At 47.7% G+C, this 14,695-nt stretch overlaps 2 protein-coding genes across 2 annotated transcripts in view; both read right to left on the bottom strand.

Annotated features, from left to right (window-relative positions):
• SNIP1 (Smad nuclear interacting protein 1) overlaps positions 1-856 on the bottom strand; it is a 4,289-nt gene extending 3,433 nt beyond the window's left edge. The window contains exon 1 of the mRNA XM_026863323.1: positions 561-856. Coding sequence (XP_026719124.1) covers positions 561-676 — 116 coding nt within the window. The 5' untranslated portion in view covers positions 677-856. The remainder of the gene's footprint in view (positions 1-560) is intronic.
• A 3,029-nt stretch (positions 857-3,885) lies between these two features.
• GNL2 (G protein nucleolar 2) overlaps positions 3,886-14,695 on the bottom strand; it is a 12,090-nt gene continuing 1,280 nt past the window's right edge. The window contains exons 2-15 of the mRNA XM_026863197.1: positions 13,609-13,761; positions 12,981-13,120; positions 11,855-12,039; positions 11,318-11,384; positions 9,844-10,002; positions 9,204-9,317; positions 8,316-8,444; positions 7,585-7,689; positions 7,330-7,488; positions 7,112-7,219; positions 6,325-6,758; positions 5,652-5,731; positions 4,846-4,940; positions 3,886-4,066 (exon numbers count right to left, since the gene is read on the bottom strand). Coding sequence (XP_026718998.1) covers positions 3,917-4,066; positions 4,846-4,940; positions 5,652-5,731; positions 6,325-6,758; positions 7,112-7,219; positions 7,330-7,488; positions 7,585-7,689; positions 8,316-8,444; positions 9,204-9,317; positions 9,844-10,002; positions 11,318-11,384; positions 11,855-12,039; positions 12,981-13,120; positions 13,609-13,761 — 2,078 coding nt within the window. The 3' untranslated portion in view covers positions 3,886-3,916. The remainder of the gene's footprint in view (positions 4,067-4,845; positions 4,941-5,651; positions 5,732-6,324; positions 6,759-7,111; positions 7,220-7,329; positions 7,489-7,584; positions 7,690-8,315; positions 8,445-9,203; positions 9,318-9,843; positions 10,003-11,317; positions 11,385-11,854; positions 12,040-12,980; positions 13,121-13,608; positions 13,762-14,695) is intronic.

Below are 14,695 nucleotides of genomic sequence, written 5' to 3'. Positions count from 1 at the left end.
TGTCCCGCGGGGCGCCCTGTAACGCCCGGTAACACCCGGTGTTTGTCGTGGCAGGGAGTGGGAGGAGGAGAACCAGCGGTGGGTGCAGGAGGTGTCCAGCGCGCCCAGCACCCGCCAGGACGTCGTCCACCTCCAGGAGCAGCTGGACCTGCGGCTGCTGCAGCGGCAGGCGCGGGAGACCGGCATCTGCCCCGTCCGCAGGGAGCTCTACGGGCAGTGCTTCGGTCAGTGCCCACAGCCCCGCAGAAGGTTTAACAGCGCCTCGGGCCCCCCGGGGCAGGGCAAGGGGGGGCTCCTCCAGCAGCCGCCCTGCCCCTGCCTTCCCCCCCGGCCTGGGGGTGGAGGGCTGGGACCAGTAACACACCAGAGCTGGGCCGCACAGAGCGTTTCAACAGCGGCGCCCTGAGTGGCAAAGCTGACGCTGAGATCCCGCATTGTAAGGGATGTCTACGCTTACGTTACAGTAAGAAATGCAAAGCTTAAAATTCTGTCATCTGTTCTTAACCCAACACCTAATTTAAAACAACTTAAAACCCTGGGTAACGGTTAAACGCACTTACACGCTGATGACCTGCTGCTGGTATTCCCAATGCAAGAGAGGGCCAGTGCCCGGAGCAGGATTCTTCTGGAGGCTTCTGACTTTTCTGGGGGCTCCCCAATAACTGCAAAAAAACATTACAAGTTTTTAGACGTTTGCTGCTATAGCGTTAGTTACTATAGGTCCTGTACCACCGCTCTGCTTTTATCTGCTAGCACTTGATGCTAGAGCTTTAACGTAACAAAGAGACTGGTAAATCCATGTCACTTCTGCAGCGCAGGGAACAGGTAAAAGCCTCTGTGCCCTGTGTATATCCAGCGTTCCCAGATACAGGTGCAGTAGCTACTTTAACTAGATTGTTGCACCCTTTCTTTAAAGATGAACTGATCCGTCAAGTTACAATTAACTGTGCGGAGCGAGGGCTGTTGCTGCTTCGAGTCAGGGATGAAATCCAAATGACAATGGCCGCCTATCAGACCTTGTACGAGAGCAGCGTGGCGTTTGGCATGCGGAAGGCACTGCGAGCTGAGGAAGGCAAATCTGACATGGAAAAAAGAGTAAGTTGGGCTGTTAACCCCATAATGTAGTTTTCGGCACGTGATACAGTGTGAGGATACTGCGTACAGAACTTTACGCAAAATCAGTTATTCCTTTTTCCACTGGAGGGCAGTAAAGATCATAAAAATACTGTTTTCCTAGGGCTTAACTGCACTTCATAAATTGTGTGCTATTTTATCTGGAACGTTTTAAAGATGGTACAACATACAACTTTGCCCCATCTTCACTGAAAATCGATCATTAACAAACAAAACTTGAGAGATCTGTGCTCTTTTCCAAGATTGCAGAGCTGGAAGAGGAAAAGCGGGAGCTGGAAAGGCAAGTGAGCGAAGAGAGAGCTAAATGTGAAGCTACTGAAAAACGTGAAAATGAAAGGCAACAGATCCAAGAAAAGAAACATGCTGAGGAGGTTCAGTTCCTGAAACGAACGAATCAACAGCTGAAGGTCAGTAAAAACCTGCAATTCCAAATAGCAATGGTAAAACTTCTCAGTCTGTAATTGGGAAGATATGAAAATAACTTTCTCCTTCTAGTTTGAGAAATGTTGCATTTATGATGCATTTGTATTCATGTTCCACTTCCTTTAAATTCTCCCAGAAATGGGAAAATAGTGCTTTTGCATTTACTTCCTTGCTCAGTCAGCAGCTGGTCGTTACCCGTAAACTTGACGGTGCAAACAGCAGGTCAGATTTATCAGATTCTTGTCATACACACATTTGCCAGGGAAGGATCGGAATTTGTTCAGAAAATGACCAATTGTTACAGTCAGCTGGAGAAGAGCAGACACATGCAGCTGAACCCCAAATGCAGAGGCTTCAAAGCTGACCAATACCCAGGAATCCATTTCTGATAACTCGGTTGGAAGGCTGTAACAGCACCTCAACTCAAAATAGAAAATCTGGTGAAGGCAAATTCAGATGTTTTGTTTCTCTGCTGTCGGCCTCTGACGCTGACTCCCTGGTACCCACCATTTAACATTAAATATTACCATGTGAGAACAGCAGAAGTAAGAAACACAGTAGTGACTGCGGGATTACAGGAGTGATTTTGCGCATCTGCTTTGGTGTAGAGAGCTTCTGCTCATCACGTTGCTTTTGAAAAGAAAAAAAATCTCACATCTTCTGAGTAAGGAGAAAATGTTGCTATAAGCAACGGTAAATGTTTCTGGCTAGACCCTTCCTTTACGCTGCTCTCCTCACCTGAGCTGTTCCTACAGCTCCTCCTTAACACCTTCAGGCCATCCCGAGTGTTTTAGGGCACCAAACCGAATCACCAAACCATTCCCCGTCCCTCCCGGCAGCCCCGGGTTCCAGGGGCCGTGTGTGCACCGCGGGGAGCTCTCCCATCAATCTGCTAATTGGGCGTCAAGTTGTCTCAGGAACTGAAAAACTTGCTGTTCCCAGCTACTTTTGTCCCAGAGTCAGTTTGTGTTCCAGATACTCGAGAGCCAAACATTTAATTCAGCTAACCTAGTCCAGCCTGAAATCAGAGAATTCAGACCACTGTTTCAACAGCTTTTATTTAATTTCCCCTTCAATGCTTTACATTATAAAATTAAGTCTTTCATTGTATGGAGCCAAGGCCAGCTCTTTTCTTCTCAGAATGCAACAAGTGTGTATGCCAAGAACGAAAAGCTAATTTATAAAACGTGTAGCAAGGAATGAACTAGGGAAAAAACCCTGGCGTGCTTGTCTCGCAGTATTGCAGCATCCCTCAGCTCCTCGCTTTGGATATCGAACAATCTATCGCTTTACAGCTACGCGGGCTTATTTTTTAGGTTGAATCTAATCTGACTGTCTCATCTGTTTTTTCAGGCTCAACTTGAAAGCATCACTGCACTAAACAAGTAGATGTTTTTGCTGTCCGCCAGGCAGTGCTCAGAGCAAGCAGCCTGCAATTAGAGACAAAGATTTGTCTGAGTTCTCACTTACCGGTAACTGAAGGCAGCGTAGTTACATTCTTTCTTTTTCTCTTGAAGAGTTGAAATTTAAGAGCTTCATTAATTACTGCGCCCTCTTTCAACACCATCGCAGCATTCAGCTCCCCGGAGGGTGAACCTATTCAGTTCTAGTCTAGGAACTGCTGTTGGCAATAGGCTGGATGACCTTCAAAGCAATCAACTGATCAGCACTCTTGTATGCAAGCCTCTCTGTAACATTATTACTTTCAAAATGTTGTAGAAAGTTCAGAAACATCTCATGAAGTCTCTACCCTAAGTCACATTCAGTAGGAATCAAAGGCAGGGAACTCCTGAACAGGTGCTTGGAGGGCGTTTCCCCCAGTACCCGTGCGTTGGTGTTAATTGTACATCAAAACCCGTCAGAACCGTTAGCGGTGACCCAGGCTGAGCCACACCAGAGCTCTCCGCGGGGTCAGTTCCGAGGGCACCATTCCAAGCATCCCAAAGGCAGCCTCTGAGGTACCCGTGCAACTCCCTGGTTACACACAGCAAGAGATGGGGGAAAGACGATTCACCTTGGTTGTATGAAAACCTCCGTACAGCTGGTTTCCAGAAAAAAAAGAAAAAATTTAAAAATCCCAACAAACCAAACCAAAACCCAAACCACCGCCACTGAGTAACACTTCAGGATATGTTTTGCCAAGGCAGTGTTTACTGGCCTGCGACGGTGATGTGGAAATACCACGATCTCCAGCTGCATAAAGAACTTTCAGATGATGCAGAAACAAAGAGTGAGAGGCTACTCCTGGGAACGAGAGAGACAAGTCAAACTGGGCTTTGAATGGGAACGGCAAGTTTCATATTAAAAAAAGCCACCGCATACTAGAGCTGTTTTATGTAAAATTTAATAGAATAAGCAGTTATTGCTTATGTTTGTGTTTTTTGTGCTTTGATCTTTGTCCCTCCAAGCCAGTTTTTTTCTTGTTCTTATTCTTATTTTTCACGTTGTGAGTTTCATAATACCGGACTCCAACTTTCTTGGAGCGCTGCTGCCTCTCAGCTCGTCTTCTCTGCAAATACACACAAAACACATTAGCAAACCCCCAGTATCCATAGCCTGAATTTGTTTGCATTCTTTCAAGTGTTGTTCACTTTGCATTGCACATGCCTTATGTCAAATAATGTCAAACAAAATCCCCATTACTGATGCAAATATATGGATGTCTATACGGAACCCACCCACCCCCTTAAAATGTTAAAGGAAGATACACTTTAATCTTCACAAAAGCAGTAAACCAGACACAAGCTGATGTGCAGAGACACCCAGGAGCTCTTTCACAGAAGACGTGGCAGAACATTCACACAGAACTGTCTGCTCCCTTCTGACAGCCCGAGAGCCCACAGCAACGCCCCAAACAGCCCCCGCTGTACCCGTTTGCTTACGAATCACTCAGAGTCCGACAGGCAGACAATCTCCCTTGGTATTTAAGTTATTCCAGAAGAATTGTTTAGACTTGACTAACACGAACAGAAAACAGCAGCAGCAGCTCTCTCTGAGGACAGAGCAGCACTGCCCGTCTCGCCCCAAACTCTGCCACCGCCAGCACGGAGCCCGCTCTCCCGGCCGGCTAACGGGGGGAGCGGAGCAGTGACCCCGGGGCTCCCCCCTCCCACGCTCTGTTCCCCGCTGGAGCCTCCCACCGTCCGTGTGCGGCCGGAACGCGCCACTGCCCCATCTCACGCCAGCAGGGAGCCACCCCCCCGCGGCAGCCCCTGCACTCGCTCCCTCCTGCCCCATCTCACCACTCTTACCCCGCTCATTTGCTCTACTGCAAGAAATCACACTTACTTCTTTGGATGTAAGTTTTTTGCAAGGCTGTTCACCCAAGCGGTCATCATCATCCTCCTCTTCTGCTTTCCTTTTTCTTTTCTTCTCTGTGCTGCCTACAAACAGCAGAGATCACGTGCTCGGGCATCTTCCAACACACCCATCTGTTTGCAGAACCTAAGACTGGGGTCACCATCCCCTGCACTTCTCAAAGCATTCCTCTGGTTCTCTTTTAATAGCTTCTACCAGAACAAGGCGTGTGTTCCTTACCAGAGGATCACCTGCTATTACTAAGTAAACTGCTCACGAGAAGCAGATTGCTCAAAGCCCCACGCACGCCCAGAACAATTCTACGGCCTTGTCACAAGAGGGTTCTCCCACATGATTTTGCCTTTAATCAAACTTATACGAAACCGAAGCCCCAGACTCCTGGAGTCACCGCCAAGACATCTGCAGGCTGTAGCATCTCTGTGCTCTCGCGGTGCCTGAAGCCCCTCCGCTCCCTCCTGCGTCACAGCACACCCCGGGGCAGGGACGGTGCTCCGGCTGTGACCTGCCCCCAGCACCCTCCTCCGGAAACGCAACGTTTGTCTTCAGCCTCGTTCACTACTAGAGGGACGTATCTTACGATACGGAGAGGTGTTCTACAGGAGGGCTACAGCAAGGCCATCAGGCAGCCCTTGGGTTAGCCTTGGAAAGGTTTAAACAGCTCCGGGGAAAAAGAACTTGCCATCAGGAGCTCATGAACGCTTCCCCCCTTAACTCCCTCTCTTCTCTTGCTTACAGGATTCACAAACGTAGATTAAGAACATCTGATCTTGTTTTACCTGTGCCTTCAGTTTCTTTGAGTTCTTCAGACTTCTGCATGGATTTTGCAAACACTTTTTCACTCAGCTGCTTAGGTATTCTACAAAAGATAAAATAAGCAGTAAAAGAATGTCGTAACACCAAACGGAATCACCTCCAGCAAGTGATCAGTCTTCAGTAGATCCCAGCAGCCTGTCGGCGGCAAAGCCATAAGACGTAACACTTAACTTTGAAATCTTAGTCCTCACAAAGCTGGTAGATGAGCTTTGCTAAAACTGGGCCTGCTGTATGAGCTACAATACTTCAGTACACGCATGGAGACCCAGGTGGCCTATTCGGGCAGGACATTGGCCTTGGGACTGCTCGAGAAAGAGCCCAGCCTCAGGGAGAGGCTGCCAGCCAGAGTACCAACGGATTCCTAACCCAAAGCTTAAGAGGCGGCTTTCCAAAAGCAAGAACATTTTTAGTTATGCTGGTAAATAGGACTTCTTGGAATAATCTTTCCAAACCAAACTGCCGCTTAGCGGAAGCTCAAATATTTATGGCTAAACTAGATAAGCTCTGGCAACTTGTGTGTGGCAACAGAGGAACCGGTCAAGCAAGTCAGGAACGGAGTGAAACTACAGCAGAATCCCATTAACCCTTTTAACACCCCCCCTGTGAAATATTCGAGTCACTGAACAGATTTAGTACCTTATTGCGGAGAATCTCTTGGCTTTGGCTTTATCCAGAAACTTTTTGTACTTTGCAATCTTCTCATCCAAAGCCTTGAGAACTGCCTTGGAGCTCTCCCTGGCACCCGGTACAGCCAGCTGCGATTCCTCCTCTACCAGATCTTGATGTTGCTCATCTTCCTCTTTCTCCTCCTCTTCCTCCTCCTCCCCAGAAGCATCACTGTCTGTTTCCTCAAAGCCTGGCACATCGACGGGAACCAGATCTTCTTCTGAGAACTGAGGTGCCACATTAATCCGCCCAAAGTTCTGCCGAACATGGGACATGAGTTGCCTGATTTCAGTGTCTGCATTGTTCTTCTCTTCTGCTGGCTCCGTGCTCGATGCTACTGTCTCAGGTGTTTTATCCTCATTATTGTCTTGGCCTGATGTCACAGCTACTTCCAATGCAGGAGGCTACAAGGAAGAGTGTAATGGATATATTAACCACAAAGTCTGTCCCACCATCCCCGAGAGGAACGTCCATTTCATCTCTTCGGAAAAAGCCCAAGATGACAGGCTAACGATGTGAAAGCTACTGACGTTTCTGGGAGTCAGACAACCGTAAAATGGCTCAGACCTCTCTAAAGAGCATCACTACCTGCTCCTCAACAAGCTCAAGTGAGTGTCACCTGGATCACGAGACTTGGGCAGAGCCCACGTCACATGGCACTGCCCACGTCACATGGCACTGTGGGAAAAACCACAGCGAAGATCCCGTTAGAAATCTGAGTAATGTGTGAGAAGAGGCACAAGCGTCACAGTCTCACCTGGGGACGCGTTTCTGCATTCGGTGGCTTCACAAAGAATGGAATTCTGCCCCTCTGCCAGTCGTTGAGAACCATCTTGCTGACAGTCTGCATGTCAGGCTCCCCACCCTGAAAGAACCGGGTAACAGTTATGTCCACACCACAGGACAGTCGTATCTCCCACGTTCACTAACAGGCCACACGCTCTTCTGGCCTGCAAATGCAGAAAGTTGTCACACCTTTAGAAGTTTCCCAGTCCTAGCAGCAAGTTTCTCAAGGAATTCTTCTGTATCCTTCCAGGAATCAATTTTGTACGTCTTTCTGATGTACTCTGGTTTGGCTCTTTCCAGCACAGCACTAATATGATCTTCAGGGCTCTTAATCTTTTCAACTTGAACCTGAAAATGAGCGGTAGAACATCAACCCTGTGGACACCGTGCGCTCATTTCTTGGAACCCACCAAAGACCCTGCAGCACTTGGTGCAGATACGTACCACCCCCTTCAGCACCACGTCCGTTTCCGTGTCCCCAGACGGATAAACCACACCCGGGCAGTCGATGAGGAAAATCCGCCGCATCAGGGTAATGTACTGCCACACCTGAAAGACCAGTCGTTCCCCACGTTACCTCCTTCCACACGCCCCCCCTCTCCTGTTTTAATACACAGGAGTCATCTCAGGCACTTGGTATGAGCATGCAAGAACAGCCCTTGGCATTTTTGTCAACTCCCAGGATGTGCTGCCCCTCGCTCCCCCCGTATCAGCCCATGCCAGCTTAGCATCAAACTATACAGGACCAAGGTAAGGAAACTACAATCACGACAAACTCCAACATTCTGTTGTTTTCCTCTTCCATGAACCTTGACTGTAGTGATATTTAGGAGCAAAAGGAACAGGCTAGCAGAGAAGATTCCTGTAACTTTTTCTTGTTCACTGTCAGCTCTCGAAGTGCAGAGTTACAAATGCAGGCCTAGCAGAGCCCGGCAGCACAAACACACCAGTCACCTCAAGGAGAGCACGGAGAGGAGCGAGGGCAGCCGGGCGCCCCCCCGTGCCCCCAGCAGCAGGGCTCCAGCACAACGGCTCCTCACACTCGGGGCCACAGAGCCTGTACAGCTCAAGTGCTAGACCTGGAAATGTCACTGAGCTGATTCTGCATGAATTCTGCCTTTGACAGTGCACTTACATCATTAATTTTTACTTTTAATGCAGAGATCTCTTCCTACCTTTGTTTCACCTGCGATAGGGGCCACGTTGCAGACTTTCTTGGACCGTAACGTGTTGATCACTGAGCTTTTGCCAACGTTCGGATAACCAATGAAACCCACGCTGATCTGCTTCTTGTCAGAGTGTAACTGTTAAGAAATAACACAACTTTTTAACAACTCACGGGGAAAGACACAATTACTGCTGCAGTTCTGAACATCTGAGCAGCTACTGTTTTCACTGCACCGCAAAGCAAAGGGGACTCCAAAGTTCCAGATCAAAAAACGAGCTCAGCTCTTTGCTGTCAGGAGAAACGTGTAAGGGCACAACCAACTTGCCATCCAGGAACTCCAAGCCCTGAAGAAAATATCAGAAGGAAGATGTGAACCCCTTGCATTTCCTTGTTGCTCTAAAATTCCTTGTGAACATCTTATTTAGAAACCAAGCAAATACAAACAGGAGCTGGGGACAGAATAGGGACGTGGCTTGAAGTGACAGTAACTAAAGGCAACAGAAGGTGCCTTTCTTGGAAAAATGAAGACACTTAAAAGGAGAATACCTTAACAGAACATTCATACAGGTAGGGCATAAACAGGTGTGGAATAGGCTCTACACATTCAAATGAGACCTAGGAGTGTCAGTGGGACACTCTGCAAGAAACTTGGACCAGAGACTGATGGTCAAACCCACTCTGTCTGGATCTCCTCAGTTTGACAAACATTTTGAACATATTTGAAGGAATATTTTCCATCTTCTCTCCAAAGGGAGCTTTGCTGATGGAGCCATTTGCTGACAGAATTCCCACAGGAAAGTGTATTGAACCCCAAGTGCTAATAAAACAGAAGAGTCCACATTAAACACGCCCCCACCCCAATAGAACGATACCAATCCCCTCAAGTGTTCCGTACCTTTCCGAACTGCCTCAAGAGCTGTATGAAGGCCCCTTTGCCAAAAGGGTTTGTGAGGCTGGCATGAAAAGCAAGCGTTGGATACTCCTGGGAAAGGACAGCAACCCAGCGCTTCTGCGGAGGGAAAGGACAGCGGGTTAGGGCTCCTCAGCAGCAGAAGCACACGGCATCTTCACCGGGGTCACGGAGGGAACGGTCCATGAAAAATGGCTCTGTAAGAACCTTTGAAGCATTTCACCAACCCAACAGCTAAAAGGACCGAGTATTGTTTTGCTAAAAGACAAACAATTTCCCAAAAACGCCTTCACTGCTAGCTAAAACTAATTAGTTTAACAATATAAAGCAAACCAGCTGTAGTGGATATGGATCTTAAGCGGGCTAACATTTAGCATACTCTGGAGACATCAGCTGAACTGTTAAATCCAGACAGAGGAAGTAGAGAATTTGTGGCTGGTGAGTGTTGCTCAACTCAGCCAAACTTGGACAGATTTACATCATAATTGTTACTTTTATAGCAGGCAAGCAGAGAGATCCCATTGACCCAGTTACATTACGCCCTTTGAGACCAGCATGAGGACTGGCAACAGAATTAAAGCAGAGGCTACAAAAGGAACAAAGAAGGTCCTTTTACTGTGCTTACAGTAGCCCAGGTAGGAACAAGATCACATTTGTTCAGGACAAAAATGAGATGTTTCCAGTGTTTCTCCTTTTTAAGGTAAGATTCCACATGAGGGGAGCGAGTACCCATGGGATCCCTGGCATCCAGAACTTGAACAACAACATCTGATGAGTCTATGACCTGAAAAAAAAAAAATCACACAGAAGGAAAAGATTTTACAGAAAGATTTCTGTACCTCCAAAATGAGAACTAGTGATTTTTCTAAACTACATCATTAATTTAAAAACCGTGTATCCTTCACAAACAACTGCGACCTGCCCATAGGCTAGTGAAGATCTATGAAGACTAACCGATCCCCCTCTCTCTCTTCTCCCAACTCCCCTCCAAACAGGCAGGACAGCAGGACAGCTTTCATCTGCTCTTCTGCACCAGGAAGATGCTTGTAGCACTGGGAAAGGAAACACTGCACCCAAACAGGAAAATTAATTGCTTTGGTGGACAAAAACACTGTTTGCCATCCATTCTGCAGCAATTCAGTTCTGCCATTTCATAAAGGATCAGGATATAAAGTATGTTTTCTGGATCAGTATGAAACACACAACCAAGCAGGAACCTGCTGTTAGTCCACTAAGCATCTACAGCAGGGAGCTGTCATTTTGTGACTCGCTTCAAGCCAAGTGAATTTGTGTCACAGCTATTTCCTGCATTTTTGGCAGCGTCTTACTGAAATCTGTTTTGTTCCATCATTTCCAGTGCTTTTAGATCTAAATGAAAAGGTTTTAAGCTACAGACAGAAATTCAGAGCAAAAGGTCAAGCAATTCAACACCTAAGTGTCACTGGAAGGACACAGACTGCTCTTACAACCCTAACTCACTCGCAGTCTCCATTTCTCTGGCAGCCAAGGTGGCTCACGGGGAACTGAGGGCCAGAGCCCTACAAAGACCTCCCTATCCACAGGCCAGATGTTTTCAGCCTGAAAAAACTTCAGGGCACGTGAGTAGTTTATTTGTGGCAAGGCCCAGGACTCTAAGAGAAGCAAATACCTTGGCTCTGCCAGTCCATCTCTAGATCATACACTTGAATGTTTGCTCTGCTGGGACAAGAGCTCAAGAATCGAGCTCAGGCAGGCAGAGATTTGATACTGAATCTCTGCCCTCTCCTCCAGCTGGCGGCTTCTGCTTGTGTTTACGTCCTGGATCAGCACCACAAAGAGGAGGGCGGCTTCATGCCAGCCGGTCCAGGCTGACAGGAAAGCAGGCGAGGGAATGACAAACTCAGGACATCTCTGCGGAAGAAAGTCGCTGTCTTTAACATTTCTAAGAAACTCTACAGCAAATCCAGTTGTATCAAAGCTTCCCCAACAGAGCAAGGAATGGTTTTCAGAGCCTTTCGGATTGTTGCTGTATAGGATTTCCAACGCTGTGCTGAAGCACCTCACTCTGTAAAGGCTGACAGACAGACACGACTCAGCTGCAAATTATAAACGTTGCTCACCTTGTAGAGCTCACCCCAGATTCTTCTGGACTGTCCTTTCTTATATATTTCCTCTTGTGCTTCATCCCTGGAAGTGAATTACCAGAGACATCAGCAACCACCGCAACAGGGTTACAGCGCTGTCATCTCTAAGCCCTTTACAGACCAGAGAGATGAGGCCCAAGTAGCGGAGAGCTGAGCTTTAGCCCCCACCCCGTCCTCTGCCTCAATCTACCCATTTGCAGAAAGATCCCTCAAACCCGTGGTCTTTCAAAAATCCCCATCTGCCCACTGGTCAGTTCCTTCTGACCCAAAACCCGAGTTTGGAGATATTCTGACATGCAACAGAAAACAAATTATGAATAAAGACAGAAGAGCCTCATGGAAGCAACAGCTTGGTTATATACAGGGACAAAACAGGATTTAAAAAAAAAAAATCCCAAATTCAGCTAATTTCACTTTCCTTACTCCTCATACAGTAACACATTGATGGATGTACTAGACACTTCTTTAAGAGTAAAGCTGGCTTTTCAGAAATGTCAACAATGAACAATTTACCTTACACCAGTGTCTTCTGTCACCAGGTCTCGGTCCTTGCCCTGATCGTACGATTCTGACGAGGCTTCGGCGTTCTCCACCAGAGCCTGGACATCACTTGCAGAAAGATTTGGTCTTTTCCTCTGTGCTTTGGGGCCAAATGTTGTTTCAAATGTTTCTGTGTCAAGAATGTGAACTCTGGAGGTCTAAGGAAAACAGGATGGTAAAAAAAAAAAAAAACAAACCAAAAACCACAGGCACTGTTTTTTCCATTTCTCACGACACGCAGTGAGCAAGAGCTCAGCTCGGCACACCCCTGCAACCTGTGACGAGAGTTACAGGCACTTTCCTAACAATGTTTGAGTTTTCCAGCTTAATCTTTGAGAAACATGAGAGTGGATGTTTAATAAGCAACAGAACACACTGCACTTGCCAAAGAACTATGCTTCAGCTCTTTCACCATAAATTATGTCAAATGTAATTAAGGCTACAATGATGAAAAATTTAGCTTCTATCTTTGATCATTTCTTATTTTTCTAACAAGTGAACAAATCTCGCCAAATTCACAGATTTCTGTCAGGGGTAATTACAGTCAAAATTGTAGGTTTTAAAGCCTGTAATGAATGCCAACTTTTCTTGGAACGGCACACAATTCACTGCTGAAAGAAGTAATTTGTTTTTGTAGTGCGCATTTATGTTTCTTATAATTTTTTCCCTAATTTAGGTAACATTTTTATGACACAAACCTGGGAAGCTTCCACATGAAGAAACAGCTACCAAGAGTCCAAAATAATAGTTCAGACATCATGAAAGAAACCTGGTAGTAACTAAAATTTGATGTGCTAGAAAGGCAGGCTGCACGCACAAGAATTATTTATTCAAGATAAAAAGCAGATATTTGAGTTCAGACTCATCCCACGTGAGGTGTCCTCAGGAAAGGTCCCTCCGTCACCCGAGCTCTCAGAAGCATCAGAACACACGGGCAAGCTGCTGCAGCCACCCCAGGCAGTTACGCCAACCTGAGACATTTTAGGGCAAGTTTCCTATCAGAAAATGAGAATTTCTGCCCCTCCTGATGCTTCCAGGACACATTTCCCCAGGCTGACCACGACACCCACAGCCCCCAGCACGGGCCAGCAGTACCCACGTGTGGTTTGATCCGGTCGTAGAAAAGGGACATCGGCAACTTCCTTTGCTTCATGACCACCCTGTAAGGATCCTTCATGACCATTTCCATCTCCTCTTGAAACTTCTGTAGGGACGATTGCTTGATCACACGAGTATTTCCTGCATGTAAAAATAAATGCTGCACCCACCATTCCTCATCTCAGCTGCTTCAAACACCCCGGGTACACCAATAAAATGTTAATACTCCATCCAGAATCAAAAATACCAGTCACAAGGAACAGTGGATTTTACTAGAGATAAACCTCCAATTAGCATGAACAAGCCAATCCCTTTCTTTCTCACCGTTTCAGGAAAATTTTAAAAGTATCCCTAGGACACTTAACAAACACAGGCTACAACACACCCGCACGTGGGCAAACCCCAGAAAATGACCAAAGGAGACAGAAAAACCAGACTTGAGAGCAGTGCACAGAAAGCAAACCTCCAAAGTACAGGTACGTGTGAAAGGAGAGCCCAGAGCCTACGGTGTGGTCCTTCACCTTCATTTTCAGCACCTGAGACCATAATTGTGAAATAAACACCCTCCAGACACAGAAAGTTCAACAGTTTCGAAGCTCGCTGAGACTGAAAGTTGAAGAAAAACTCACCAAACCATTTAATATTTGGTTCCACTCTTGCAACTGTGCCTGGTGCCACTGTTGACTGATACTGCAGAGGCTTAATCACTTTACCATGCTTGTTTCTAAGTGAAAAACGAGAACACGTGTAAATACAGGAGGGCAGCACACACCCCTCCAGCACTTTCGTTCACTACACAACATCAGAAAGACCCTTCACCTAGAACTGGTGCCCTGAGGTTGTTACCAGCGATGGTACTGCCTGTAACGACTAATTAACTGAGACTGGAGCAGAGGTGCTGTCAGGCAGCACACGCTCCTCAGTCTCACCCCAGCCTGACCAGGCCCCTGACGAAGGCTGCCTACGTCAGGCCAGGAACGGCTCAGCACGGTGCAAGAAGCACCAAAGTACATTTTCCTAACAAACATCATCTTCTCTCATGGGTTCATGTGGAACTTTTCAATCAGCTCTACCCGCCAGTTGGTGCGGGGCACTCATCAGAAGGTAATTTCCAAGTTGAGACCTGGCTTAAATTCAGCAATTTTTAAAAATACATATTCTCTGGCCTGCTCTCAAAACGAAGTGAAATCTGGCAAAACAAAACTGCTAATCTGAAGCAGAACTCTCAGAAAGCCCCTGCGGTAGCCACAACACGGCAGTGACAGATGTCTACGAGGTGGGAGTTGCTCCACAGCAATTCTGGGGGGAGCGAAGGGGCGACCCTCCGCAAAGGAGCTGCATGGAACTCGGGTTCTTCAGACACTGAGGTTCTGCTGCCGTGGGGAGTGAGGGAATTCCGGGCACTGGGGGTTCACGGCAGCTCTTCCACATCAGGTGTTTCCCAGTTGCCCTCCCCGCTCCACGGCGCCAGGCTGCGGGAGCTGGGGGGGAAGGTGCCCAGCTCACGGCGGGACCGGGGACAGGATCAGCGCGGCTCCGGGACAACGAACAGGGATTCTGTCACCAGAGCAGGGGCCGCTGCCCGCGCCGCGGTTCCATCTGCCGCAGGCTGAACGCACTGGCACCGGAGGCCGCGCTGCCAGCCCGCACCGACCAGCGGGCTCCCCGCGCCGCGGGGCTCCGGGGTCTCCTCAGGGACGGCCCGGCGGGAGCCCG

This window comes from Athene cunicularia (assembly GCF_003259725.1).
Source record: "Athene cunicularia isolate RWA chromosome 23 unlocalized genomic scaffold, athCun1 chr23_part1, whole genome shotgun sequence".
In the NCBI taxonomy this organism is placed as follows: domain Eukaryota; kingdom Metazoa; phylum Chordata; class Aves; order Strigiformes; family Strigidae; genus Athene; species Athene cunicularia.
Note: the sequence above shows the minus strand (reverse complement) of the source record. Positions and strands in the feature narration are given on the sequence as shown.